This window comes from Sinocyclocheilus anshuiensis, unplaced genomic scaffold (assembly GCF_001515605.1).
Source record: "Sinocyclocheilus anshuiensis isolate Anshui unplaced genomic scaffold, SAMN03320099.WGS_v1.1 scaffold1815, whole genome shotgun sequence".
Classification (NCBI taxonomy): domain Eukaryota; kingdom Metazoa; phylum Chordata; class Actinopteri; order Cypriniformes; family Cyprinidae; genus Sinocyclocheilus; species Sinocyclocheilus anshuiensis.
In genome coordinates this window covers 150113-170376 of record NW_015551104.1, presented here as the reverse complement: position 1 = coordinate 170376, position 20264 = coordinate 150113, and the positions used below count along the sequence as shown (strand labels likewise).

The following is a 20264-nucleotide window of genomic DNA, read 5'->3' as shown; positions in this document are numbered from 1 at the left end:
CCCCGCCTCTCTCCTCCTCATTAGCATTTAAAGCTACAGACACAGAAATGGCACGTCCTAAGGAAAGCTGATTGTGGGACTGGCTCGTAGTGGCTGAAATTCTGCACCAAGGCTGAATTTCGGGAAAGAGACTTCAGATACAGTACTAGGGACCACTTAGGCCTATATAAAAGCATCTAAAAAGCAGCATGTCATGGGACCTTTAAGCATTGCTCACTAGTGACACCTAGCTACTGTGCAAAGAAATAGCAGACAAATCAATTAATCCTGGGCCAATGCCTGAGAAGACATGTCCATTGCCTGGGTATAAAATAAAATATATCTTTCTCTGTCTGGCTTTACTTGTTCAGAGACAACGGACACACACACAGTTAATTAATTATTCATTAATTGTCGGGACAGTGACAGTTTGAACAACAAAATCGAGACTCTGTTGGGTGCAGTGCTTATGGGGGAGGGAGAGAAATACAGCAAACTGCACCAGAGCACTCTGGAGTGGGAAAAAAATAAGAATTGTTACTGTTTTGTGCAGTGAAATACAGAGTTCTGGCATGAAACTCTAAATGGTGCAGTCCGATAGGTCTAACTCAATCTGACCTAATGACATCATTATCACATGGCACAGCTGATTGGTTCTCTCCTGTATCAGTAGCCAATGAGCTCGCTAGTGTTTGCCGTAGCAGTTGCAGCTTGCTTCAGAAGCCCTCCACCTTCCCCAGCTCCACCTGTATAGATCTGCTACGAGGTGATTCATGTATGCTATATGGGGATTATTTCATGTATGTTATATTTGCAGCAGCAATATTTCATACATGCTCACAGTAGCATGTTGTGGATGTATTGGCAGTAGCAAGTCTCGGTACTTGCTCTGCCGCAGCAGCAGCAGCAGCAGCAGCAGCATAGCAAATCTATTCCGCCAAGACCAAATACATTAGTTGGCATGACAGAACTGTTACTAGTTTTAGTGCAGTGTAGTGCTTATGGGACTGGGGATATAGTGGAGCAAACTGCAACACAGCAGTTTGGGGTGGGTGAAGGAAGGAATATTATAGATTTTTATTGAGAAACAGTCTCAGCCCTCAAATTTTGTACGTTTTAATACTAAATTCTAACAATAAATACCGTTTTGGAGCACTTAAAGGGATAGTTCACCTAAAAATGAAAATTCTGTCATCATTTTTGCAGTGTAAGAAAAGGAATAGTTCATCCAAAAATGAAAATTCGGTCATCATTTACTCATCCTCATGTCGTTCCAAACCTGTATGAGTTGCTTTCTTATGTTGAACATAGAAGATATTTTGAAGATTGCTGGTAAATATCCGGTCTATGAACTTCCGTTCACTCACCACCAGAGGTCAACCGCTCACTACATGGACTCTCACACTACACAGACTGTTACACTATACCCTGGACTACATTTCCAATCATCCATTGCACTGATTGCACACAGCTGTAACCAATCACACGCTCACCTGAAAGCTATTACACACACTATATAACACCCACCCAGATCCTGCTCAAGTCGCCGAGTATTGTATGCGCATATCACTCACCTAGCTATAGCTACTCTACGGAGCCATTTCTAGTTTTCATAGTTTAGTCTTAGTCTTGACTTGCCTGTTTTCTCGTGTTCTGATTCCTGCCTGTGTTTCTCGGATTGCCCTTTTGTCTCGCCGTTTGGACTCTGTTTGCTCCTGCCTGGACTATTGCTCGTGTTATTGGATTTCCCCTCTTGTCAAGCCCTCTGGATAAGATTCACTGTCGACTGACTCACGCCTTCCTTTGGATACTCTTTTGTCTTGCCTGTAATGTACCTGCTTGCCTACATGCCTGTTTTATGACCACGTCTCTGTGTAAATAAAGCCTTGCAAATGGATCCGCACGTCTCACGTCTCGTTCGCCCCGTTACATCTGGAGTGCTGTTGTTTTATACACATTTGTTTACTTCTGTGTGTTGCTCGGCAACCACTTTATTGGAACCACAACTGATTCTGAGGAACTACATTGTTTGGTGGAAGAATACTGTTTTTATTAATATCATTAAACTTTTGCTCTGTTTTATTCTGTGAAACCTTACTACGTATATGGAATAACCGTTTTATAAAAGCAATAAGCCACGTGAAGCAGTGGTTTACAGTGAATTTATTTTGTGCCTAAAAACGCTCCTTAGCTGTTATAAATTTACTGTAAACCACGGCTTCTTGGGGCTTATTGCTTTAATGTAGCGCTTCAGTTAAAGCCAGAGCTTTTGAAAAACAGAGTTGCGACAAGCTTTGATCTCGCCGGCATTGCCGCGCGGTCACGTGGTTCATAGAGCTCTCCAAACAGACCAGCGTTGACAATACATTTGAATGGGTTTAAGTAGGATAGATGACAGCTTCATTATACAGATATTTGCAGCAATTTTTCGTAAACATTACAGAATAGTAAGCATTGATTATTACGTCGGTGACATTTACAGTATAATTTTATTCTGGAGAGTGATGGAGAGGGCAACATTAATATGGTTTTCTTAACCCTCAGGTATTGCTTACGTATAATGTGACCATACAGCTTAACTATTTTTGAGTTAAATAAGTTCTATTTTTAGTTCAATGATATTTATTTAATATTTCGAGGAGATCTTTTGGTACTAAATACTATTTGTGCAATAATTATGGTCCTTTCATGACTTAAAATATATATTTTTTTCTAATATTTCAGTTTCTTATATTACATCAAAACAACTATGTGGTTAGGATCACAGATTATAAAATAACAATAATTTATTTTATTATTTAATTTAACAAAATTGACCATTTCCATCCATTGTTGGCGTTTCTGCTTTCGCTGTAAGCAGAAGCTTGCACGTCGCTGTATCGCTCTTTTTTGCTTGGAGGCAACATAAGCTTTCGGCGTAAATGCCGCTGAGCCTCCATCTTCGCATCTTTGATTCTCTGCCTCATCTTCCACCAAGAAAACACCAAAAGGAGCAAACAAACAGCTGCTTCGGTTCTATCCATCTTGTTCGTTCGATGATGATACTCTAGCTAGTGTGTCCTACCTGAATAACTTTCATTCTTCCCACGGAAAGGGGAGGGGTTTTGTGACGCTTGATCCAACGAGGTGTGTAAAGGGCGGGCTTTATTATGCTTGTGCTGTGGGGCTACTAGCCCAGCAGTGGAAACGTAGCTTGATTTTGGTGTTGGTGCGCCCAGCACGCTGTTAGCCCTGGCTCGCACTGGCCCGACAGTGGAAAAGCAGCTCTTGATGACCATGTTCACCAGGGCCTCATTCGTCATTTCTTTTTTTGAATCTATAACAGAATACAATGCTGGTGTATTGTAGGAGCATAACACATGATTTAAATGAAGAAAAAAAAAGATAATCTATTACTTTGACTAGTGTGTGGATTGTTGCTAGTTTGTGCATGCCCACGCAGTGCTCGCTAATGCCTGAGTATGGAGGAGGTGTTATTATTGTATGTCAGCTCCTTCAGGCACAGCAAGCATTTCACCTTGAAACATGAAATAATAGACATGAAAGATTATACAGTGAGGATTATAATTGTATTAAGACAATTATTCTACACAACTACACATACCTTATTGTAAGCAACTATTTAAAAAAAACTCCCAGACGGGAGGATTTCCTCTTTCTTGCTGGCTTCATTACAAGGAAAAAGGAAGATGTCAAAAAAAGCAAACGAATCCAAAAGGGCAATCCAAATCAACAAGCAGTCCAAATCCAAATCCAAAACAATCCAACTAATCTTATCTAACTAATATAACAGTAACATATAATATAGCTAATATAATCAATAATAACAATATACTATAATTATTCTAACCTAATATAATGTAACACATATGACACAACTCTCTGACACTCTACTTCTACTACTACTACTCCTGACACCGGTCTGAAACGCCACAACACCCACAAGGTGACGTGAGTTTCGAACCCCCCTTTTCTGAAAGCAACACTCAAACCAAACCGATTGTCATTTTTATTTAATTTCTTTATTTTTAAAATGTGTTTAAGTAGTATTTATAAAGTTTTAGCTTTTAGTTTTGGATCTGTTTTTAGTTGTTTTAATACTACAATTGATTGATTTGGTTAAAAGCGTCTAATAAATGACTAAATAAATAAATAAAATAAATAAATGTTTGTACATAATACACAAAGTATCAACAATATACATTGTCAACTGAAAACAAAGAAGTACAAGAGAAATAATAGGAAAAACAAAAAACATAAGAGCTTGAGGGTAAGACATTTAACCATTAATTATAGTATATAAATTAAAGTCATTGCAAAATGAAATAGTTCTAATTGCTTTCTTATTTTCTGACAATGAAATTATGTTAAGATAATGTTTAAATTCTTTAAAAAAAAAAAAAAAACCAGGAAAATGCGGTTTGTTGTTGGTAAATTTACATCTGTGAATATAAAATTTACAAAGAAAATAAAATAAATTTATAACAAAACAAGCATTGCTTTTATAAGACACAGATTCATAATGTCCTAAAATAATTCCTTTGAACGTAACAGATACATCTTGCTGGATATTCTCATTAATAAATGAACCAATATTTTTCCAAAGTTGTTCAGTATAATTACAAGTCCAAAATAAATGAAAGACTGTTTCTGTATGAAATTGACAAAATGAACATCTTGTATCAATATTAGACTTACATTTCTTCATAAAATGTTTAACGGTAAAATTTGAAGTATCAAAATTTGATACTTCTTTAACTTTATTAGTAAGGAAATATTTATGTTGCAAAGACCGTATTTTTTTGCAATTCACATTTCAAAATAAAATATTCCAGTAAGAGTTTACAGGCAACAAAGTAGTAACTTTTTCAATGAAAATAGATCTAGCTTTGTAATTTCTATCTTTTTTAACAGAAAAACATATTTTACCTAAAATAGTGGTTTCTACTGGTTCAGGAAAAAACTTTTTTAAGTGGGGGGGTGATGATTGCTACTTTTCAATAGCATACTAATTCCTGATGTTATTGCTCCCATAACAATGGCCAATTCCTTTGGACTAACTGATATGTTATATTTTGAAATAAATTCTCATTATAAACCTCTAAGGTTTATAAACATTAAGGCATTAATAAACCTCTGTTGTAAAATAACTGACATACTAAAAGCAAACCATTATTAAACCACCGACTAAAAAACAAAGATCTATTTATATATAAAATATTTGGATTATTCCAAATAAAAAAATTATAGGGGGTAAAATTGTGTTTACATATTAAAGCCCAGGCCAAAAGTACCTGTTGATGGAAATTTGAAAGCTGAACAGGTATTTTGGATATGTTATAATTGCACATCAACAGAAATGTAATACCTCCAACAAATGAAAATGCTTGTTGCGGAAAAAAATATACCAGATTGAGTGTTGATTTTTCAAATAGTGATTAAGCCAATTTATTTTAAAGGCATAATTTAAAGAATTGAAATCAATACAATTTAGGCCACCTTTGTTATAGGAGTTTAGTATAACAGATTTTTTCATAAGTCTGCTGCTGATCCTGAATGGCTTGTTTAATGAGTGTTTATAGTCTGAGGATCATCAATATTATCAGCTGCTGAAAATCCTCTTTATTTCATGTCAATAGATCCTGTTTTCACCTCATTCATTATGCTGATGACTTCAGATCTGTTAATTGCAGCATTAAGCTCGTTTTATTAGTGTTAACAGACTTAAGCAAACAACACGATCAGCTATTGTGACATTACAAGAATATAGGTATTTATCATAACGGCATTTATTTGATGAATCTGTGATAAACCTTGTTTCATATAGAACACAAAACTAAAACATATAAAAACAAATTCACTTAAACTCAAATGGTGGTTTATGTGTACCGTGCACATTTTGAAAATATATTTCTAGGTGTTTATTTCTTTTTTTAAATTGCATCATCGTTTACCTTTAAAAAGTGTGTTTGTTCTATATTTCTTTAGAGGCAAGATAAATGTAGGAATTAAAATATGTGGATGAAATTCTTAAAAAATAAAAAGACATCAAATTGTTAATCAGTATTAAAAACTTTGAGATTAATTTACTTTAAAGTTACTTCACTAAATAGACAGATTTATAGATGGATATACAGGTGAATATAATAACATAAGCTATAGGGCTGTCAATCGATTACAATTTTTAATCTAATTAATTGCATGATGTGTCGATTAATTAATTGAATTAATCGCAAAATAAATTTGACTGTGAAAATACCCACAAAAGATTATTTAAAGCTATTTTTGTTTTAAATGAGAAAGTATCAAGTAGACATTACAAATTGTAGCTTTAGAAAGAAATATTTTATTTGATTCAACATAAAACGTATTATACGTAAACGTTTAGGCTACAACGTCTTTCTCGGGTTTGACATACCTCCCATTCTGAAACGGGTCCCAGATGCAAACCTTATAACAAAATATGTCTTATCTTACACAGATCTGTGTTTACTAAAATACACCACAAGTGGAAGAATAACTACTAGTTGTTTTTTAAGAGCAACAGTGATGATCAGATTAAACACAAAACAGCCTGTTTTTCAGTTTCCTGAACAAGAACAGTTTGAACCTGTGAAAATGTTCTACATTTTTGTACATAAAAGTGTAAACAAACTACAAGTGATACATATGCATTACGAGAAAATTAACACAATAATACAATTCATATCATGAAGCAAAATTATATACAAGAACAACACTTTAGATATTGGTCTTTTGGGGAGGAACGCCATCTTTGAATTGATCTGAATCTCAAAGTTGAAACTGCTGGTCTTGAAGATGAACTTTATTCACTGTCTTGGCAAGTTTAGATGATGTTTCTTATGACAGATTTATATGGAAGAGATGCGGTGTAGCACTTTAAGCAATGGACCTAAAGGTAACCTATCTAATGTGAGTTGTTTTATGACTGCGTAGATTAGATGAATGAGTGAAACTCTTTCCACATGCAGTGCAGTGATGAATCTCTTGTAAGGTTTCTCTCCAGTGTGGATCCTCTCATGTGCTTTCAGGGTTTCTAACCAACTGAATGTCTTGTCGCAGTGTGAACACTTGTAAGGTTTCTCTCCAGTGTGTATCCTCTGGTGTCGTTTCAGTTCTGTAGCTGTAGGTATTCATTCATTGCACATATTTTCATCATGCAGACACTGTCAAATTGACAAAAAATGGCATCTCCATTTACACAGGATCCTGTAGACAAGGAGGATGCATTGATTCGTAGTGAGGTTTTTTTTTACATGCATATTTATTTGAGTGGTAACATTTTTAAATGGTAGTTTTCTATAAAACATTGAAGATGCAGAGCACATTAGTAAGGCCGCTGTATGCAGACTAATAAGGAAAGTGTGCCTCGCCTCACGCTCATTCCGAGAATTTTTGTGTTGTTTCATGGGCACAAACTCGTCAAAGAGTAGTTTCACAGGACTGCAGGTCAGTGGTGTAGAAATCGGTTTAAATAAGGCTAATCTGATGAATGACGTTCCCTTGATAACATCCTGCGACCTCTGGAAGTAACCCAATAATTAGAATTTCCTTCAGGATTTCCAGTGTGGTTGAATGCATTGTTGACACGCATATTCCCGTCATCGCACCTTCTGAAAGTGAAACGGATTACTGTATGGAATGGAAGGATGCCAGATGGAAGTGTAGTATGAGATATATGCCGTAACCACCACAGCTGTTAAATAAACACAAATTATTCATTATTTATTTGGTCATCTTTATTTCCTACAAATACAAAAGCAACAATTATCCTTTTTCCTTTTAAAAATCTTCCAATACTTGACCATCTCCTCTTCATCTGTCAGTGGTGCTGGTGCAGGTTCTTCTGCCCATTTTGCGAGCCTCTGTCTTCTTGCTGTTGACTGAGTAGGCCTACAAGTCAGATGTTAATTTCATTACACTAATTTTGGATTAGTTGGTTTAGAGAATGTTTAATTATGTGAAAAGAGCGTTAGATTTTGTGGAAAAATCTGCTGCCTATTGAAATAGACACGGAATTATATTTAATATGTCAAATGTTTGTAAAGTCATGTAGCCTACACCCATGAACCTTTTATGCTTAAAGCTTTTGAATTGTTTTTATACTTCATTTTTAGCTGTTGTCATGTTCTTTTTTTTTTTGCCACGGAATACCATGAAAATGATTATTAGTTCAATCATTTACAGTTTTCACCTCTGATATTGTAACCCGTGATTAAGAATTAAAGTTAGGTATTGACTCTGAAGTATGCAGACCTCTTTTTGTTGGGTGCTGTTTTCAGGGTGAATCATAATTTCGGAGCTCCACTGATCATGACTTCCCAAAGTCGTGGTGCACGCACTAAATTCAGAGTCAACCTACTCAGAGCGGATAGAACTAACACAATTCAGCTGTTCTGAAACCGAAAACTCCCACTTCAGGGTACGATTCCCATTTCAGGGTAAGTCAACTCAGAGTTCACGTTTTAACTCAGAGTTGGTTGAACCTCCTTATTGAAACGGGCCCCTGATCCGCTTAAGATGCTTTGCTATATTGTTAGTCAATAAAGAGGGAGGTCTGTCTCATTATCTTTATATTACTGCTATTTTCTGTATCATTTGGTAAATAATAGTAATATTAGAGCACTTTTATGGGCTTTCAGCATATATTCTGACTCAAACAATCAGTTTCTATCAGCAAACACTCAGAATAAAGTGAGATGATCTGCTGCTGATCCTGAATGGCTTGTTTAATGAGTGTTTATAGTCTGAGGATCATCAATATTATCAGCTGCTGAAAATCCTCTTTATTTCATGTCAATAGATCCTGTTTTCACCTCATTCATTATGCTGATGACTTGAGATCTGTTAATTGCCACATTAAGCTCATTTTATTGCTGTCAACAGACTTAAGCAAACAACACAATCAGCTATTTTGACATTATAGGTATCATAACATAATTTATTTCATAAATCTGTAATAAACCATGCTTTATACACAAAACTAAAACACAATAAATAAATACAAGTTGTTAAGTTAAACTCCACTGGTAGGTTCTTTGTTTTTTGCAAATTTGTACTTTTATTTTCCTAAGTTTGTTTATTTTCATATTTTCTTACATTGTTTATATTTGGCATTATTTAAAGGCTATATGTTAATGAGAGGTAAGATAAAATGTAGGAATAAAATATGTGGATGAAATATTTTAAAAATAAAAAGAGAATTTGTGGATTATTCTAAAACACTTTGCAATTAATTTACTTAAAATATATTGATATTTGAACATAAATAATTAAATTGTGTGAATTGATGTAAAAAATAAACTCAGTAACTGATCTTTAATTTTGGCAGATCTGCTCCTCCTTCAGTGAAGCTCCTCCCACAACAATCACACCTTCACTGAAGCTCCTCCCACTGCAGTTCAGCAATAAATGCTGGAATATTCCCATCAGTCTACAAGTGAAGACGAGCATCAAAGCATCAGGAAGAAGTGAAATCTGCAGAGACAGAGTTTATTGAAGGACAGAGAGAACATGAGAGATCCAGAACCCTGCAGAATGAAACACACTGAAGAACAAACAGGTTGGTGATTATTCTTCATCCTTCATTAATGAGGCTGAAGGACATTAAGGTTATCAGCAGTTCATCAGATAGTAGAAAAACACAGTTAAACTAATAAATAATATAGTGGAAACTTTCTTTGTGCTGGAAACAGAGCAGGGCCTGAAACTGAATTGTCTTTCATTTTCCTATTTTGATGAAATGGTCAGTTCAAGATTTTGTAAACTTGTAATCAGAATTTGGGACATGCTGAAAATACACTTTACAACTCTTGACACTGATTTTCCTTATTTGTGACCCTGGACCACAAAACCAGTCATAAGGGTCAATTTTTTGAAACTGAGATTTTAACATCATCTGAAAGCTGAATAAATGAGCTTTTTTAAAGCATTGATGTATGGTTTGTTACAGGTGGGTAGATTACCCAAAAACTGTACTCAAGTAAAAGTAAAAACTAAAAGTAATAGTCTGAATAGTTACTTGAGTAAAAAAGTATTGGATAAAAAAAAACTACTCAAGTAGTTAGTTACTAGTTACTTTTGATCATATACTGTATATCTATAGTCTATTTTTATTTAGATATATAGATACAATTTATGTAATGTATGTTACATAAATGTTTTCCTTGTTTTATACCAAGAAGAAATTGTATTGTAACAGTGTTGAGTGAACAGTGTAGGACAGCTAATAAATTGTCAGTTTAAAATTAGTTAATTCGTCAACTGAATATCCATCTGAGAAACTGTAGCCCTATTGTATAGTTTATTAATGTTATTATTATATTAGATAATTGTGGAGTTGATCAAACATTGATTAGTTCTCACTACAGAATCATTGGATTCATGCCTTTAATGTTAAAAAAAGTAATAATTTGAAGGTAAGTGTACCTTGTTCATAGAAAGAGATTTATAAAAATACATCAAAATGATCATACATTTTGTGTAGCCCTTGTCTGCTTCATATTTCTCAGATTTTTCTTATGATTAATTTATTGTAACTTTTTTACTTTCATTTCAGCCCTGCTGGAGGAGAGTGAAGAGCAGAAACATCATGATGTCAAAAGTAGAGAAAAAACTTGCTCACAGACAGAAAGTATTTCTTTACTGAAAAGTAGAGACAAGAAAAGTTTCACCTGCACTCAGTGTGGAAAGAGTTTCACATGCAAAGGGAATATCAGTGTTCACATGAGGATCCACACTAGAGAGAAACCATTCACTTGTGATCAGTGCGGGAAGAGTTTCACACAAAAAGTAAACCTTAATAACCACATGATCATCCACACTGGAGAAAAACTGCACCCATGTGATCAATGCGGAAAAACATTTTTGAGGGCTTCAAGCCTGAAGGATCACCTGAAAGTTCATTCAAAGGAGAAACCACATTCATGTTCTTTGTGTGGAAAGAGTTTTTCATATCTGCAGAATTTAAAAGTTCATCAGAAGAGACATACTGGTGTGAGAGATCATATGTGCTTTGAGTGTGAGGAGATTTTTATTACGGTTACAGAATTGAAGCAGCACCAGAGGATCCACACTGGAGAGAAACCTTACAAGTGTTCACACTGCGACAAGAGATTCAGTCGGTTAGAAAATCTGAAATCACATGAGAGGATTCACACTGGAGAGAAACCTTACAAGTGTTCACACTGCGACAAGACATTCAGTCGGTCAGATACCCTGAAAAGACATGAGAGGATTCACACTGGAGAGAAACCTTACAAGTGTTCACACTGCGACAAGACATTCAGTCGGTCAGATAACCTGAAAAGACATGAGAGGATTCACACTGGAGAGAAACCATATCACTGCACTGCATGTGGGAAGAGTTTCAGGCATTCATCAGAGTCATTTAATCATACAAACAACAATCACTGTAAATTCAGTTCAATTCACGTTTCTTAGTATAGCGATTTTCACAATACAAATCGTTGCAAAGCACTAATTCTTAGTTACCTCAGGATGCCCATCACATGGCAGAAACAGAGAAGCAGTTCACGCTGTTTCATGTAATTGTAAAATACACGCTACATAGTTTTACGGGGTAATTTCTGAATAGTTTTTATCTGTCTCAGTACTATTGCCTGCTAACACTTATTGGTATCTAAAGAAGGCTTGTAAACGGAGGGAACTATTTTGTTGTTATGAATGTAGTTATTAGAAAAACTAAGTGTATTTAGATTCATATGGACAAATCATATCTGATAAAAGTCGTCTGATAAAAGTAGTTTTCACTGTCTTATATTAGTGGTATTTTTTCTGTATCATTTCAGAAATAATTGTAATATTTTTCAATGGAGCGCTTTAATGGGCTTTCAGCATAAATGATTGACTCAAACGATCAGTTTCTATCAGCAAACACTCAGAATAAAGTGAGATGATCTGCTGCTGATCCTGAATGGCTTGTTTAATGAGTGTTTATAGCCTGAGGCTCATCAATATTATCAGCTGCTGAAAATCCTCTTTATTTCATGTCGATAGATCCTGTTTTCACCTCATTCATTATGCTGATGATTTCAGATGTTAATTGCCACACTAGGCTCATTTTCTTGGTGTTTATTCTGCAATATAACAAAGAGTGAAAAATTTAAGGGGGTCTGAATACTTTCCGTACCCACTGTATATCATAACGGCATTTATTTAATGAAGCTGCGATAAACCTTGTTTTATATAAAACACAGACTAAAACATACAAATAATTTAAATGTATAAAAAGTTTTGTTTCTAAAAGCATTTACCACAGCAACATAATGAAGCTAAAGCCACAAGTCTACTCATGTTTAATTTCAAATCTGAGGACATTATCTGTAAAACTGTGCATTTTATGAAACATTTTGTAAAACCATGTCATGTGTGTTTTTAGAGAAGGCTAATAAAAGTATATTTTAAAAAAAAAATGTCCTGGCTCTGTAAGCTCTCTTGCATGCTTTTGCCTCATGTCTGGCCCGGCAAACTGCCCCATTCATGATTCTATTGTTCTCACTCGACAAACCTTTCACGGCTCCGCCAGGATTGAGACATAATCCTCATTATTCCTTTATCATTGTTCTTTTGTTTTATTCAGCCATTAGTAGCCTTTATTCTGGCATTACAAGGTTTACCAAGCCACATCGCTTCGATCCAAATATACATTTCAAGCTACATAAGACAATTTATGACATTATTAGTACACTTTTACTCAAAACTTACTTTAAACCACCATCAAGTGTTTGTAATAACTTCCTTTGCAATCTCATGTGGAATTTGGTCATTTATTGTTGTTGAAATATGCTATTTATAGACTTTTATATCGCTGCACAAATTAGCATTTCAGATGTACACATTCTTTATTGTTATGAAATACCCCAAATATCAAGAAAATCACATTCAAAACACATACTATCATAATCATGTGTTTATTATTTGGATATTTCGTGGGTAAAGACGTTTCTGTTTGTTTGTTGTGGTCAGATCTGAACGCAGAAGCGCATCACGGGATGAGACGGGACGGGATATGATGCGCAGTTATGATTGACAAGCGACGGGCGAATCAGGTTTCCTCTGAGTCAGAACGTGAGCACGGAAGAGTAAACACACCGAGACAGCCCAGGGAGCTGCTAGTTTTCATCAGATCGCGTAAATCAGTGGAAAATGAATAGAAATGATGATTCTGTCTGAAGAAATATGAAGTAAACGTGTAAATATATCTATATATCTCAATGTATATGCCTCTTTGGACTATAATCCCTATTGATGCTGTTCAGTGAAGCTATGTGAACACAAATAAACCGCTGCAGACATGACTGAATATGAATGCCTGGTGAATTTTTATTCCAAATATGACACATACGGATTTATTATTTTGCACTCCTGACATAAATTAATCAATTACCGTCACCGCGACAATGTTTTATCAAAACAGTGGTCAAATATCAAAGCTATAGTCTTTAATCTTTCTAATGATGCACAGTTGGTCCAGATCAAGTAAGAGTGTGATGTTTTAACATGCTGTGAAAGTGAATCAACAATAATCTGAGGCCGTTGTCAATCTTTGTGAGTTAAGGGGTTAAAATATGTGGATAAAATTCTTTGAAATAAAATGAAATCGAATTTGTGAATTAGTATAAAACACTTTTGCAGTTAATTTACTTAAAAGTTACTTTACTAGATGGATAGATATGTAAATATTAATACTTAATATTAATACTTATTACTAGGACTGGGCAATAATTTGATAACGATAATTATCGCGATATAATTTTCCTCAATAAAACGAAATTAAGAGTTCTATAAATGTTTGCTATAATGTTTATGCGCCAAAAGCAGAACGAAACAGCTACCACACTAACCGTTTATCTGCTCGGATCAAAGTTCAAACTCCCGCGCGGCGCAAGCTCACTGAACAGATGCGTTTACCATATGCGTTCACTAACAGTGTGTTTCCACTGGCACGTAGCAAGCGCAGCGGAGCGAGCGTTTTCAATTAATTCCTATGGAAGCTGAGCGTAAACGCTTGCGCGGTGCATTATGGGATTGAAAGCGGCTTGGAGAAAGCGTTGAGAGCGGCCGAGAGCGTCAAAATGGTTGGGCATTCCTCGACTTTATGCAAATAATGAACAAAAAACGCCGGGCGACAACCAATCGCTGTGACATGTAGGCAAGGCAAGATTTTGACGTAGCATATGTTTCCGAGTGTTTGCTGAACTGGTGGATTACTGAGCTGAAATCACTTGTCGTTCAAAAAAGTCATATGCAAAAGTAAATGCACTTTGCATGCTTTCATTATATGCAATGGATGGGTGAGTGAAACCGTATGAAACTGTCATTGTATATAGGCCTATTACATGTATAATGAAAATGTCTTCCTTCACACCTTTAAGTTTACACAAACATATTGTAATAAATGTTTCGCCTTCTGCCAAACCATGTACATGCCTGTTGCTGCGTCCCAATGTGCCTACTTATACCACGCCCTTAAAGTATGTACTTTTTTGGTGAAGAAAAAGTACACACTTTTGAGTGTGTAGTAGAAGAGTAGGCAAGCTTTGGGACATACTATCACGTCATACAGTTGCATCTTTAACGGAGCGCTCTGTCTCACAGTTACACTGTAAACTGGCCTGTCAATCATCTTGTCACAGTTAATATTCTCCACATTTTATTTCATTTCACTTCCTACCATACCAGAGAGAAAAGAAGTAGCACATTGATCTGCGAGCCATGGGTCTTCATATTTTCTTCATAATGATGCATTTAAAAGTTAACGAACAAATGGATGTTTATAAAAGTTCATATTGCTATTGCAGATGAAATATAACACAGATAACATTAAATAAATATTTTTTACCAGGTTAAATGTTGATTATTAGTAACTCAAACCCCTTTATCTTAACCTCTCTACTTAACCATCGGTCGCGCACATCCACCATATTTGTAGTTTTTAATGCTTTTTATTCGTGTTTGTAGTTCTCAACCAATCATTTGTCAAAGTGCAATGGATTGTGGGTAATATTAGCCATTAGAGTGTGCACGGATCCACACTTCAAAAATCAACCCGAAATAGTAGACCATCCGGGGACCTTTGGCATACTCTTTTCAACATACTATGCTTTGGGACACACTTATTCTAATCTCACATATTATTTAGGATGGATAGTATGAACATTGGGACGCAGGGTGTGTTTATTTATTGATAATTTCTTCAAAGCAGCCATTAAACAATGCACATATGATAAATGTGTAAACACGCTGTCTTCCAACTGGTTAATTTGCAAGCAGCACAATGGAAGAGAAGCTGATTGTTGCTGTGTGTTCTTTCCCGGTACTGTATGATACATCTCTGTATTCATATAGAGACACAGCAGTGAAAAACGAAGCATGGCGCAAAGTGGCAGAGACTGTCTGTGTTCCTGGTAGGTTCAAAAGTAGTAAAAGTGACATCTGTTTTTGTCATAATCCACAATAAGTATAGGCTATAATTAAAGCCAGCCTCACATATTTACAATAGGCTATTGATTTGCAGTTTTTAATATATACTGATGCACTGAAATATAAACATAGTTTTATGAATGCAACAGACAAAAGTAGATGGTTCACCTCAAATATAAAAGCACATCTCACATACTACTTCTCACATAGCCTACATCTTTTTTAGTAAGAAAAATGGCTTTCAACAGTACCAGATAATACTTGTTTTTGTTGTAGAATACATTTTTTATTCAAAATTCAGTTCAATATCACTTGCTTTTGAAGGACTCAAGACGGATCCCTAACTAAACTGAGCTGTTCACATGTCCTGTTACAAATAAAAATAAACAATGCAAAATGTATGATGCAAAAGTAGGAGATGATTTTATTCAGAACAAACAATAGAAGAGCATTATCAATTTTTCATTGATCTAACAATTATTATACTGTACAATTAGATTTTGATTTCAAAAGCTACATTAGTAACTCATTTGGGTAAAGAACCCTTTAATAACCATCTTCTTTTAAAGTATAATTTTTTAATGAAGGTACATTTATTTGAGAAGCAAAATGACATTGCAATAAGCGTTTTCTGCAAAACTCAAACTTTTTTTTGTTGCCATGTCACAGAATCCTCTGCACAGAAATAAGTACAAAATGCATCTCTGATGCGAATGGCAACACATGCAGCACTGTTGCTTCCCAGTCTTGGAGCCTCCTGTAGTGCTGCTGACCCCTCTTTTTGACAAGAAGAAACACATGGGTGGTTTGTGGTCCCTCTTCTAGACATCCTGAGAAAGTTATGGAGGATGCAGGTGGCCTTCACACACACCTCTGCCTTTGCTGGGTTGATAGTGAGCAATCGATGGTACATTCGCCATTGGCTTGTTAGTATGCCAAAGGCACACTCCACAGTCAACCTGGCACGACTGAGACAATAGTTAAAAATCCGTTTTTCCCTGGAGAGATTGCACCCAGGAAAGGGATGCAGGAGGTTTCTCTGGAGGGGAAATGCTTCATCCGCCACAAACACATGCGGCAGTGGAGTACAGCGCTGTGATCCTGGTAATACACAGTCATCTGGGAGATCAAGGGTGCCATTCCTCAGGGCTTCACCAAAGGCAGAGTTGGCCAGGGTCCCACCCTCACTGTTACGTCCATATCCACCAACATCTATAACACGGAACAGTCAGTTGGCATCCACAATTGCAAAAAATGTACCCTTGTAGTTATGAAACATAGACCCTGAGTTTGGAGGGGCCAGGATGCCAACATGTTTGCCATCGATGGAGCCCACACAGTTCATCAGTTCATCATTTATCAGTAATATTGTTTCATTTTATTATTTTAAATAATTTATTTTATGAACACAAAATAAAAGGCATCACAATCATATGAAATAAATGAACACACATTTTATAGCATTATTATTATACTGCATGCAATCATGTGTAGAATTAACAAAATACATAATCATAGGAATTCTATACATTCGCAACAGTTTTTATCATAGCAATGAAGCCGAAGAAAAGAGGGGAAAAATGTGTTTTCATTTATTTCATATGATTGTAATGCCTTTTATTTTGGTTTGTTTTACTCTTGTGTTTTTATTCAGGGCTGTCATGGGCTACGTTTCATCATTTTAAATGTAAGGTTGTACCTAGATGGCGCCAATAAAGTGTTTAGATTGCGAACCGCAGTTAGAAGAAGAAGATGAAACACAAACAGGGTGTAAACATGGTTTTCAGAGGCGTGCTCTGCTGCCCTAAATTTGACACGCCCCAAATCAGTGGCGTTGTAGCGTTGCCACTGAGTGCAGGTTATACGCTGTAGTGGAAACACACCGTAAACAGCGCTGTGAGATCCAGTGTGAAGCGCTTGAATTCAGCGATGAACACAAATGTCTTGGTGATTTAAATTAGTTTAAAGCCAAACAGTAGAAACACTGTGTGCAACGAGACAGTCAGAAGGCTTTTCAATCTTCACATTGCCATCATTCACCATGGATTTACTGTGGTAACACTCACTGCACCATGCATGGTATTGTGGCAGAAATGTGGGATATTCACGTTGAATTTTATTACAGGAGTAAAGGTATATAATTGTAGTATGTATTTGTGATTAAGCTATATCATGTGTGCATTTATGCTGAATGTTGTTAGACTACTGTTTTTCATACAAATAGGCTACTTAAAACCCATATAGTTATATTTTTACCATGGTATTGAGGTGCTATGTTTGTGGTTTTAACTGTGTTTATCATGATTTAAATGTATGCTACTATGGGAGACCAATGCTTAATTAAAAAAAAAAAAAAAACTTGGTCAGAATCAATTTAACCGTATAAAACTGAGGTTGCTGCAATTTTTACAGGTGTTACTGATTTTGATAATGAACAAAAATTTACCTTTGCATCCTAATTCAAGCTACTATCACATGTGCATTTCTAAGAGACAAAAAAAATTGATATTATTAATATTTTCAGGCAACCCAAACCTGTTTCTTAATTTGAAACAATATCACTCATTAGAACATGCAGAAACTAAGAAATACATTTTTCTATTTAGATATTTATGAAAAATATTAAGGAAAATTAATGGTCTGGTTTCTACAACTTTCACTTTGGAGCAAAAATCTGGCTTTAAACTTGAAAGAAATAAAGATTTGACATTTATCGTGATAATTATCGATATCGACTGATATGAAAAAAAATGATCGTGATAATTTAACCAAAATTTAAATAATTAACGTGATAATTTTTTTGGCCATATCGCCCAGCCCTACTTATTACTTAATATTAATTACTGTAAAATGTTATTCAGGAAGGGATTTATTGACTTTTATTTATTTCGGTCTACAAGTGAAGTCGAGCATCAAAGCATCAGGAAGAAGTGAAATCTGCAGAGACAGAGTTTATTGAAGGACAGAGAGAACATGAGAGATCCAGAACCCTGCAGAATGAAACACACTGAAGAACAAACAGGTTGGTGATTATTCTTGATCCTTCATCAATGAAGCTGAAGAACAATAAGAATATAAAGCTTCAAGCAGTTCATCAGATTTGGTAGTAAAAAACATAGTTCCCTTTCAGTCGGTCACTCTCGACGTCACGTCGGATGACCGACGAATTGGGATCTCGCTTAGAGAGACCAATCTACTTCGAGTGTAAACTAAACGAGCCAATGCACATTGGCATGCGATTATTGCATCCAGCTGCCGCTGATCACAGCGTGAGTATAAGTAGGCAGCAGATGCAGCGCATATTCAGCTTTTCGCTTCGGAGCCGAGCGGTTCTATCGTTCTACTCCTGACCTTCTGCTAAGAGTGAAGCTACAGTCAAGCACGCTCTTCGTGGGCTCTCGTGCTGGTGGTACTGGCTTCCACAGGACACTGGAAGGGGCAGTAGCTGTGGCCTTTTGGTAGGATCCCAATTGAAGGAGGGAATGGAGACGTCACGTCCCGTCGCCACAGCTCCTGTACCACCGCTGAGCGGCCGGGTCACCGGCTCGGCTCCTCAACGAAAACCTGAATATGCGCTGCATCTGCTGCCTACTTATACTCACGCTGTGATCAGCGGCAGCTGGATGCAATAATCGCATGCCATTGTGCATTGGCTCGTTTAGTTTACACTCGAAGTAGATTGGTCTCTCTAAGCGAGATCCCAATTCGTCAGTCATCCGACGTGACGTCTCCGTTCCCTCCTTCAGGGAACGAGGGTTACCATACGTAACCGAGACGTTCTGTCAGGACCACTATCGTCAAAATGATTGACACTGAATGATTGGCATACAGTTTGGTTTGGTTTTGGTAATAACTCAATAAATCAACTCATCAGTCTACATGTTTGCCGCCTCCCAGTAACATTTGTGTTTGTTGTTTTACGTGTCCTCAATCTGACAACCCACATGAGCGTAGATAAAATTCCTTATCGATACACTCGATAGCTGCTTGCTTAATAACAGCATGTTGCAGTAGTCAGAGAAACTTAAAGAAATAGCATTCCCAATAACCAGATGAGCCAGATGAATTAGAATGTTTTCTAGTTTGAGTGGTACGGGTAGGTTTTCGCGGGAAATTCGAGCATGCTGCTGCGTCATTACGTCACGTCTGTAAACATAAAGAAGTTGCCCCGGCTACTATGCTATCGCATGTGAGGATCCTGCAGGTGGCGGATCGTTTGTAGCCTTTTCTCACAGCAGATGGAATAATTAAATGTATCATTTTGATGGCGGATTATAATCCAGAAAGTATTATGTGTTTATGAAACACACGTGAATGAAATGAAATTATATTCCAGTTTTAAATGTGCTTCTGATTACAGATAGCCTGGGATTACACACGATTTGTGTTTTAATGACAACCAGTTCGAAGGGAGCATAGTTTGCTTTTTGGGTTAAAATAATTTCTTGGTATGAAATTCGAATGGTATGACAATTAGAGATTAGACTGTATAGAAATTGAAATCTACACGCTAATACACACTATACTCATAGTCACGCAAAGCTGATGTTGTTAACATTAATAATCTGAGAATAAAGTACAACAATAATAATAATTTGCATGGTTTGATGTGATATGAGCTAATCGATCGTTAGATTAAATCACCACTGGTAGCGCGATTTATTGTAATGCTTTTTTCCTCAGTTGGTCAGAACAAATGTGGCAGACTTGTTACTTACTTGTTCAGATGACAATATACGGTGAAAATTCTTATTTGGGTCATATATTCCAAGACGTAGGCTAGAATCTGTGATTACTAAGTATAGGATTCACACCGGTGC

General features: G+C 36.1%; 1 protein-coding gene and 1 pseudogene across 1 annotated transcript; both read left to right on the top strand.

Annotated features, from left to right (window-relative positions):
• The first annotated feature begins 8840 nt into the window (after positions 1-8840).
• The window catches only part of LOC107662826 (zinc finger protein 239-like), a 26856-nt pseudogene continuing 15432 nt past the window's right edge, over positions 8841-20264 (top strand).
• LOC107662832 (putative zinc finger protein 286B) lies at positions 10752-11578 on the top strand. Its single transcript, XM_016452948.1, has one exon. The coding sequence runs from the start codon at positions 10810-10812 to the stop codon at positions 11440-11442; it is 633 nt and encodes a 210-aa protein (XP_016308434.1). The 5' UTR covers positions 10752-10809; the 3' UTR covers positions 11443-11578.

Excerpts from the sequence above, each read along its gene's own strand:
- LOC107662832 (XM_016452948.1), top strand. The coding sequence starts at position 10,810 with ATGATCATCCACACTGGAGAAAAACTGCACCCATGTGATCAATGCGGA.